At 47.5% G+C, this 10,220-nt stretch overlaps 3 protein-coding genes and 1 pseudogene across 4 annotated transcripts; 2 read left to right on the top strand and 2 right to left on the bottom strand.

Moving 5' to 3' along the window:
- Window positions 1–421: 421 nt before the first annotated feature.
- PPTG_13415 (hypothetical protein) lies at window positions 422–2,659 on the top strand (the record flags this gene model as incomplete). Its single annotated transcript, XM_008909062.1, has 1 exon — window positions 422–2,659. The coding sequence occupies one exon, from the start codon at window positions 422–424 to the stop codon at window positions 2,657–2,659; it is 2,238 nt and encodes a 745-aa protein (XP_008907310.1).
- A 4,011-nt stretch (window positions 2,660–6,670) lies between these two features.
- Window positions 6,671–6,742, top strand: PPTG_20560 (annotated as a pseudogene). Its single transcript has one exon. The product of its transcript is annotated as a tRNA-OTHER (tRNA).
- A 1,880-nt stretch (window positions 6,743–8,622) lies between these two features.
- PPTG_23207 (hypothetical protein) lies at window positions 8,623–8,899 on the bottom strand (the record flags this gene model as incomplete). The annotated part of the gene is made up of 2 exons (XM_008909061.1): window positions 8,623–8,786; window positions 8,872–8,899. 2 exons carry the CDS (start codon window positions 8,897–8,899, stop codon window positions 8,623–8,625), a joined length of 192 nt encoding a protein of 63 aa, XP_008907309.1.
- A 330-nt stretch (window positions 8,900–9,229) lies between these two features.
- PPTG_23206 (hypothetical protein) lies at window positions 9,230–9,397 on the bottom strand (the record flags this gene model as incomplete). The annotated part of the gene is made up of 1 exon (XM_008909060.1): window positions 9,230–9,397. The coding sequence occupies one exon, from the start codon at window positions 9,395–9,397 to the stop codon at window positions 9,230–9,232; it is 168 nt and encodes a 55-aa protein (XP_008907308.1).
- Between the last annotated feature and the right edge of the window lie 823 nt (window positions 9,398–10,220).

The following is a 10,220-nucleotide window of genomic DNA, read 5'->3' as shown; positions in this document are numbered from 1 at the left end:
GTCAATTTCACGATCTGAAATATCTCCGAGAGCAGATCGCGTCGTCGCATTATGGATTCACTACTTGGCAGAAGAACCAGCTACATGCAGCCGTGAACGTCTTGGTATACGCTCGGACGGAACGGAAGTTTCTAAAATTTCGAGAGTACATGCGGCATATCATGAGCGTGGGAACTGGTAAATCATCTCGACAACTGACGTCACGAGAGTTGCGCTGCCATCCTGGGTAATTGTGCACGTCATCAGATGATATGAGTGCTGGTAGTTACTAGTTGGGTACTGGTGGTTCCGAGTTGGGTGCTGGTGGTTCCGAGTTGGGTGCTGGTGGTGAACAACTGAGCTCGAAGAAAATCGATCTGACGAAGTCATCACAAATTCGTTTGAAGAATATTTTGTGAGAAACTGGGATAGCTGTTGGTCCATGTGGTGCGCATTTGAGAGACAGAATGTCGTGACCCTTGGAAACAACACAAACAACAGACTTGAAGCTTCGTGGGAACAGCTCAAGGACATGGTGAACGCTTTTATGGCGGTTGATGAATGTATTGCGGGGATTCTGTGTTACCAGCATCAGCAGGAAAAGAGCTTCAAGAATTGTGTGTACAATCTTTCAGTCGTGTACGACCCCAAGTATGACAGAGAAATGCGTCATCATGCTAAACTGGTGAGCGAACACGCATGTGAACTTGTTTACGACGATTACTACTTTGCCATTACCAAGGCGAAGTACAAGTTTCACGAAGCCGTGCCAGGAGTGTTTTTAATCCAACACGAATCGGACGATGAAGACGCTCTAGATGAATCGCACAGTGAGTATTCACTAACGAAGTCGGACTGGTCATGCTCATGCTTGTTCATGACATCAAGACTTCTGCCTAGCCGACATGTATTTTTCATTCAAAAGGCCCTCCGCTGTGAAAACATCATTCCAACGCATCTACTCAATTCACGATGGCTACGGATATCTCTACGTTCGGATGCAGAAGTACCTCAATTTACTGGAGAACCATTTGGCGTATCTCGTGTTCTGAAAGAATCGACTACCTGTTGGGATTCAAGCAGAAAATTCAGAGAGGCGAACTATTTGACTTCGTCAATTAGTGAGCATCTGAGTGGCTTAGGAATGCGTGAATACCGGGTTGCCATGGCGACATTACGTGAAGTTGATGCTCGTTTCAGACATGGGGAATACGATATCATTACCCGAACGGACTCTGGATCTCGCGAGCTGACCATATCGGGTGAGTTGGGCACTGCTTCAGGTGGATTGGGCTCTGGATCGACAGAGTTGGATTCGTGTTTGAGTGATGTGAGGTCTGATGGAATAGTGGTGGGGACTGGAATATCCGAGATGGGCGCGAGCTGTGACGAGTTGGTATCAAACAACGCGGCTCTGGTAACGGAGCAACATTTTACAGATGAGGTTGGATCTCGTGTCGAAGAGCAGGCTTCATCCGGCAATTTCAATACACAAGTTCCTACTCTCTCGGTGGGAGGTTTAAAGTCTGAGTTCGAGATATTAAGCCCACCCAGATCGAAAGGACGTCCTAAACAGAAATCTCGAGCTGTGAAAGCTAAGCGTAAAAAGGCTGTTGCTATGGTACAAGAAGACATGGCGATGCATGAAAGACAGCGGAATCTAGCGACAATTCGCGAGATACTTAAAGGTGCTCCAACGTATGAGTCGTCTCACGAGTGCATCTTGCAGTTCAAGGCGTATCACTTCGATCCAAAGCCCAAACCTCCAATCGCTCATAGGACGGCACTACTACCGCCCACAAAACCAGTGATGATGCCCAAAGAGATTGTTCGAGTATTTCCGATGGATTTACTGAACAAGTACAGGGCTAAAGTGACGGCCTACCAGCGAAAAAACCCTGGGACACCAGAAACGGACATTGCGTTGGAGATCCTTGGTGTTGGAATCTTTGAAAATTCGATGTTAGCTCTCATGCGACAGTGGCACGCGACTACCAAGACGTTGAAGAGGATCCAGAGAGCACTCACATGGATTCAACAGCTCGATTTCTATCGACACACAAACGCGAGCTTTAATGTGGAGAAAGATCCCGATCTGCCAAACAAGCTGAAGAATATTTCAATTTTAGCAGTGGAGAAGACAGAAGTCTTGGAGTTGGCCGCAAAAGAATGCCTTAGTGATTCGGTTATGCAAATGGTACTGAGGAAGCAGTTTGGAGCCGACCCCAACGTGAAGGTCGTCGACCCTGCCTATCTAGGTATTTATAATGGGGAGATTACAACGGAAACTTCTCATTTTAGTAGAGTGTTGACTGGGGTGACAAAGGACACAAAGGCACTTTTCCCCATCAACTGCAATAACAATCACTGGTGCGCTGTGTTGCTAGACTTTCAAGATGGTAAGAGTTACATTTACGACTCCATGGCGTCATCTTATTTGAACACCGTCCGAGCCGCGGCTCAGAAATTGATTATGATGATACCCGGCAAGCATCGCCCAAGCCGCCGCATGACAATCTACGATCCTGGACTAGGCGTACCGTCAGACAGTTACAATTGCGGTGTGTATGTGCTTCTTGCTTTTGAGTTATTATGTGGGGCTGGGCCACTTGGTCACGTGAACAAAAACATCCTACAGCTCCTGCGATACCGCTACATGCGTATGCTGATCGAGGTGTGAAGGATCAGTTGTAGATAATCAGTGTTCAATATACCACTACCTGTTTTTTTTCTTAGAGGTCATTTGCTTTTATCGGTGAAGATAAAGTTGAAAACTCCAACACGGTGACTTCGCACCAGAGAGTCGCGCCAAACTCCCACTAAGTGCGGTCTACCGGCTATACATGTTCAGTGTATACAATTGCGCACTGGCTTCTTGAGTTGGGCGAACAGTTGGGTGGGTCATGGTCGTTTGAAGGGCACACTTGGGCATGTTTGGGTGTGGGTTGTGCCCTGTTGGGTGCAGCTGCCTCGTCACATATTTTTCAGTTGGGTGCAGCAAAGAGTGCCATCTTGAAGTGGCCACCTTTCAAAATATCTCGTTGGTGTGGCCCACCTTATATCTATATATATAAGTTGCTAACGCCTTCCCTCCCTTCACTATGGGGTACCGTCAACCACCTGTTTACAGAGCTGTCACGCTCCTTCGGGCTGTTTACTGGCTGAGCGTGTGTCAGCCAATCAAAATGGTGAGATTCGTATAGGCTGCTCTCTGGACACCACTTTATTAGTGGGCGGTGTCAGTAGGCTATTTTAGAGGATGCAGTATGCTAGGTAAGAGGATATATGACAGGGCGCAGGATTTGAAGAGGTGCCCTGCCAGCTCGGCTTAACACTGTTCAAAGAGCCCCGCTTAGCGGGGCTCCGCTCGGCTTGTATTATTATAAGAGCTTTGTTCACAGTAGAGGATCGCCATTCTCCAATTGTCCAAAAACACGTAGAACAAGAAACACGGGGACGATCGCCAGCATCACTGGAAATACACCAGGTCTACGCCTTAGAGTCTGCTGCACCTGTATTCTTTTCTTTTGCAGAAATCAAACGGGTCACTTCGCCTGCTGGTGGACTTTCGCCACCGGATAAGCTATTCCGTTGCTTGCCTAGTTTCGTGCCAAAGATACGTGAAAATCTACTGCGACTTGGTAAAGTTGTGGTGTTGGAAACCCCAAGTAAATACTTGCTACTCGTGTAGGTAGGTGGCCCCTACAATCACACATCTACCTGGAAGGCAAACAATCGATCAGGCAGATCGGAAGACCCACATTCGGATCTAGCGCCTGGACAGACTGGACATTTATAAAGGCCAACCAGTGGAAACACCCAACTAGCACGAGGAAACTGGCAGTGGATATATCTACACTCAACTAGCACGAGCAAAACTAGCAGGTGGTTTGAACCCTCGTAGTCTCAACATCGGGAGGGCGCCAGACACCAATAACTATTTGCGAGGACACCGAGTGCTCAACACTCGACTGGAATAATATATGAGAGACAACGCGCGCTATCAAACGTGCAAGTTACCGCAATAAAGCTGTCACATAAACGCTCGATATTAACCAGCCAACACACAATCTTAGTCTTGCCTGTTCAACCCTAGCTAGAGAGCTTCGGGCCCACCAACAGGCACAACACCCCCCCCAAAAAAAACAAGCAAAACCAGACGCTTATGTCGAAGCCGGATGTCGCTCGTGCTTGGATAGAGAATTGTGTTCTGCTTTTTATGCCGCCCCTTTGGAACCTATCCTAATATGTAATCCTAATCAGGAATTCAAACACCAAGTGAACTATGGCCCGTTAGAGATCGCTTCGCGTGCCAACAGACGCCTAAACAGTCGTCGCACCTTCTCAGGTCTCCGCCGAGCGTTTAAAATGTCATCAATACCAGCTAAGAGTCACTGCAACCGTCGCCAAGTCGTCGTCAATGCTGTTCGAAAACATTGTCGACGTTTATGACAAGACGACGAACATGATAGGATGACAACTGCCACGCCATTCAGTCTGTTGTGAAAACGTTGGACGTATCCTCTTGTTGGGTGTGCCAGCTATCGATCCATCCTTGCTGTCAACAAGTTCTTGACCCCATATGAACTGAAGAAGCTTGTCGATCTTCTTCCTGCAGAGCAAAACGTGACTCTGTGCTTGTCTACATTTACAATGGTGTAAAGATATATTCGAATCCGATCAGATATCGAGAAGATACAGCCGTTTAAACAGTGCTTCGCATCAGAAGAACTCGTTCCAACTGACGCGAAGCACTGGAAAATCCTTGACCTCTTCGGGCATCTGAAAGAAATTGAAAGCATCTGGCTGCGTTAGCAGCGTGACGACATGGGTATGGCCGAGGTGCGAATGATGTTTTATGCTTTATCTCTGAGTACATAGCCATGGGAGAGCATCTGAAGCCACCGCAAAGATTGCGCACGGACAGGCATTTGTCACGGGCGTTGTAAAGGTGATCAATTAATCTTTACTATCCTCGACTGAGGCTTTCGGAATGAAGTGCTTTGAGGTGACACAAACAACTAGTGAAAGCGCAAACCGACACAGTACATGCCTCTAATGAGATGATATCGCCAGCTTTCAACATCTTCTTGGCACCATAAACAACCCGTGGACACCGCCAATGTTAAGCAGAAACTTTGATTCTGGTCATCACGATATATGGGATGTTAATGTTTAGCAAGAAACATAACGGGGGTGGAACAAAATTTGCATTCATCTGTCAGAAGGAATAGACCCAGGAGAGACATGCGGAGCTCACTCACCACCTGCTTCGTAAACAGCAAAAAGCATAGCATAGTCATACCGGCATGCGACCATCCATCAAACATTAGACCAAAAAAGTGCCCCAATTACTTTTTGAATTTGCGGCCGACTTACAGTGGTCGACAGTGACCGGGACGCTTTTTTATCTTACCAAAAGAATACACCAATCTCTTCGCTATCGTATTCTGAGTTGAACAATGAATTAAATTGCGAAAATTGCTGTCGAGGCGTTTGTTTGGAAACTTGCAATGAAGTTGACTCATATAAAAGAGTGTGAAGGTCCTAATAAGACGTGACATCAAATATTAACTCGATTTTTATATGTCTAGCCAATCAAATACAGTTTTTATTGTAATTTTTAGATTATCTGACTTGTTGGTCTCTTCTTCGTCGTATACACCTGAGAGGTCTCCCTCCGATGAGGATTCGTCGCAATTGTCCATTACCTCGAGATGTTTTTTTTTAAGGAGCATCAAGTGTTTGTTACCGGCATTAATACATCCCTGGACACTTTTGGGTTTCAAATTTGCGAACGCAGTCTGTAGTTTCGGTAAAATATATGCAAAAGTAGTTTTTGTAGAGTACTGTTAGCCAACTTCTCTCTTTACAATTGCCCACACAAGCTCTATAGGCTGCAGGTCGGAATGATACGGCGGTGTATACACGACCTCGTGACCTTTGGTCTTAGCGATTTCCAGAAGAATTGGTACTACATAACTTTCGACATGTTTCGATAGTCGATCCCACAAACTCTTTTTGGTTGCATTTGGGGGAACTTCAATTCCATACTCTGCCATCCATTCTATCACTTTGGCGCACCGGCTGCTTTTTTTAGAAGGTTTTAACGGTAATACTTTGCGGTACTTGGCATTGTCCATACAAAAATATCGGCCCGATGACCTTATCGGACCTGTGTACTGCATAGCGTTTATCTCAGATACATACAAGGTTTAGAGGAGACAAACTCTGATGTGAATGGCTAAAGTGTGGTCAAACAGACTGTTTTATAGGCGGCAGGAAATGCCTAAAACGCCCTCTGGGCAGAGAAAATCGCTATTTTGTATTTCTATGCATTTTTTTGGCATGAGAGCCAAGTGTCCCTAACCCGGCGAATTCAACGATGAGGCTGGATCTTCACGATTGTCCAGATAAAGTTGCCACTGTCCGGTTATTAAAATCAAGCGACAGCCAGTCGCCACAGCTACCAATGTGTATTGGTGACCTATCTGCCAGTAAAAACGTGGCACTTGTGTGTAAGACGAATAAAGAAAACTAGTGATGAGCAGCCTCTTACTTTCAGTAAAGCCGTCACCGATAATGCGCGTTGGCCTTCAGTCTTACTTTTTTCCTCGCTACTACCCAGATCTTCCGTATCAACTGTACAGCTTCCAAAGACGTACAGTGCCTCACCCCCCCCCCCCACTCCAATGGTGTAGCTCAACTGGAAGAATGCAAGGTTTCGGCCTTGAGGATGCCTGTTCAAACCGGGCCATCGTCAAGTACGACAACGACGAGCGTGTGTCGCGGTAGATGTGCCTACGCGCTGCGAAGAAGGGTGGGTGTACACGAAACCCGATTGTTTTTCCTACTTACTAATATCCTCGAATACGTATTGCGTGTAGCCAGGAGACGGATCTTGAATTGCAGGTATCTGGAGAAGTCGACGATGGCGTTAAATCGTGGTATTTAGACTGTCGGCGCTGTGGATCCCCCGGAGGTGCTTGAGGATCGCGCTCGATCCACGGGACTTGATACCGTGCTCCTTCTTCAAGTATGCGAGTACGGCGTCCTTTGCGCGCTTCCCAAGTTCAAGCACTCGATTCCGGTAGTCCGCGGACGTTTGGTCGAGCATGAAGCCGTCTTCAAGAAACAGGTTCATGAACGCAACCAGCAGCTTGCTTTCGAGCGCTGCTGCTTTGGTACTCCGGCATGCCAGCGTAGCTCTTGCGCATACCAGGTAAACCAAGTTGCGTGAAGGTACGTAACAGATCCTCTGCGCTGTTTTTTTCTTGGGATCGCTCACGTCTGTTGTCTCCGCATCTTGCTTGTTTCTCTCGTGCGTTGCAGCTACAGGATCACCGTTTAGCTTTGCCTCCAGCATGTCCATGAGGGCATTTTGGCGCTTGGAATTCTTGATAAGGTGTTTAATGACAGCAGCTTGGTGCTCGGTGATCTTCTGTTCTTGGCTTGGCTCTCTTGGGTTGGACTCGTACTTGCGTGGTGGTGTGGCGGATTCTTCACTTTCTTCATAGGAATTCCAAGCTTCGACAAGATGTGCTGACCAGGCAAGGAGGTCCGCCAGCGTACGTCCAGCCTGTGCAACACAGGTTTCGAGTCTCTTCACCGTGGGACTTTTTGGATTCAAGTCTGTAACACAGGATAGTGCCGAACGACGCAGGCGGTAAGAACGTCCATAACCTTCCGGTTGATGTTGAAGGCCTCCGTCTCGAGCTGATAGCAAGCTGCGAACAATACCCGTTGGAACCGGGCGATCGAGTTGAGCGTGTCAGCGTCGAAGCTGGACAGGTCTTGGAGAGGGACAGCGGCCGTGGGTTTGTATCCGCTCAATACCTTGGCAACCATATGGTCTTTTCTACTTGTGTTGAATATGTAGTTGAATCCCTTGTTTGTGGTGCTTAGGTTCCAAGATCCACGGTCAAAGATCCAGCGCGTACGCATCTTCTCGTAGCCGACACACCAGCGGAGAAGCGACTCGATCAAGCACACGGTTGGTATGCGCGTAAATCGTCGGTGCCGTGTCACAAGACGCGGCTTGCTCATGGCTCTCGTGAGAGCGTCTTAATCCATGTTGCGCATGATAATCCACTGGATCCACTCGGACAGGTGACTTGCTTCCTCCGATGCGAAACACAGAATCGCAACGACCGATCCGAACTGCTCTCGAACGGAGCCTGATACCCCATATGCTTCCCGTCCAGATGCGCCTTCAGATTGGAATATCCCCTCCCCCCCCCCCCCCCCAGCTTGTTTCCTCACGCTACGGCAAATATTGCAGCGGAACAACCCTCGGTCAAGTGACGTAAAGTAGGCGGTGATTTGTTTGTTGAGGGCCATCGTCGCTCAACGTTCAGGGAACCTTGAGCCGTGTCTCAAAATGACTGCACGCAAGAAATGCCGAAAACTGAGATGGTGGCTTGGGAAACGCTCGTAGCTACCTCTCAGCGTCGACATGAATATACCCGGTGATGATGTCTCTAATCTGATTGGTATAACCACCATTACGCCAGGTGTTTCTACCCGAAGCAGTTCTGCCATATTTATTGTTAATGAATGATCTAATATCGTTTGTAATACCGCTGACATCTCCCAATAATAACAATTTAGACTTCCAAAAGCCAGATACTTATCGAATCGCAATTATTTTTCCAAATATCTGATATGGACTTGAGTGACATCGTGGTCGCAGTCGGACACGAAGATCATTCGATAGTGGTACGGTCTTGTCTTTCTTGTGCTGTAGTAATTCCCTGTCGTGTTATAGAGCGTTCGTAGCTTGGACAACTTGAAGGTAGCCACACCGACTGATGTACCGTACGTTAGTAGATATGTGGAGTGTTACTGCCTTTGTCGGCTGCAAATGTAGCAACTGAGTACGTGATAGCGCACCTTGTCGTCGTTGCGTTGGATGACTCATGGTTGGTGGGATCCCGTTGTACGAGGTCTTCTTCTTTAGAACATTCCAAGTGCCACACCACATTGCGCTCAAGTGAATACACGAAAGGTGATTGAGTGAGATATTTCCTATCTTCAGCTGCTACGACTCACTGCACTGCCTTGAACGAGCCTAAAATGGGTTCAAGTGAATCTATGAACAATCTAGATGCAGACCACCCGATCTTGTCAACTGGGTTAAGAAACGAGAATGAGTTCATGACGACAGTTTGCGTGAGTTGTTGCCTCGCATCGCATCAACGGATGAACTGTACTTTCTCAGTCTCGCTTAGGCCTTCTTCAAGTCCGAGTCCTATCCCCAGTCAAACTCTGACTCTGATCGAAGCTCGGAAGCCGCCATTGGAAAAGGCGAGTACTGCGCTTGTCGGTGCTGGAGGTGCCTCATCATCGTTGTCGCCGCCAGTGTCAGCACCATCTCCAGGATCTTTATCATCTCCATCGCTACCGTCATCATGGGCATTGGCCCCCTTCTTCCTCACTGCCTTTGCTAGCTTCGCCAGGAGCATGGATCCAATCTGAATCGGGATTGTTATGCGAAGCGGTCATTTGGTGCCCGAACGAATCTGCGGTAGCCATGATTAAAAAGAAGCGGTATCCAATCAGCCCTTTGAATATCTTCTTAGATTTACATCAGGGATGTAAATTAAAAACTGCAAGGGTTAATATCAATATTAATCATAAAATCCATTGAAATAACCTATAATTTGGACAAAATGAAATCTATGTATTATTTATTGCACGCCATTTTTTCGAGAGGCCAGTTCGTTACAAGGATTAACCTTTTCGTGAACGGGCACTTTTGACCTGACTATATTATACCAAAGAAGGTCAAGTCGTAGGCCATCAAAGAGGCCATTTTGATGGCGAAGGATCCGGCGTCGGGAATCGCGCTTACGGACGAGGTGCGTGCAAACAGCTTGGCCTGCGCTCAAGGCAAGCAGACCAAGAACAAGCCGTCGCAGAAGGACACCGGGAGCAATCGCCGATCGATGTCATCGGTGGGATCATCTGCTCCGACCTGAAAGGGTTGATGTCTCCGAGAGACAGGCTTGGAAACCGATACATGGTCAACTGCGTTGACCATCGCATCAACTACTGCAGAGTCTTCTTAGCAAAGACGTCGCGGCGCTTAAGTTCAAGCATTTTATGGTATTCTTTGAACGGCAGTTCAATTGCCGCATTCATGTGTTAAGGACGGACGGTGGTGGGGAGTATCACACCTTAAACTTGTTCTGCAAGGAAACCGGGATCGCGCGCCAGGGCCGCGCAGCCAAGCGAGCAAT

The sequence above is a fragment of the Phytophthora parasitica genome (genome assembly GCF_000247585.1).
Source record: "Phytophthora parasitica INRA-310 unplaced genomic scaffold supercont2.32, whole genome shotgun sequence".
Taxonomy (NCBI): Eukaryota; Oomycota; class Peronosporomycetes; order Peronosporales; family Peronosporaceae; genus Phytophthora; species Phytophthora nicotianae.
This window is presented reverse-complemented; position numbering and strand designations above follow the sequence as displayed.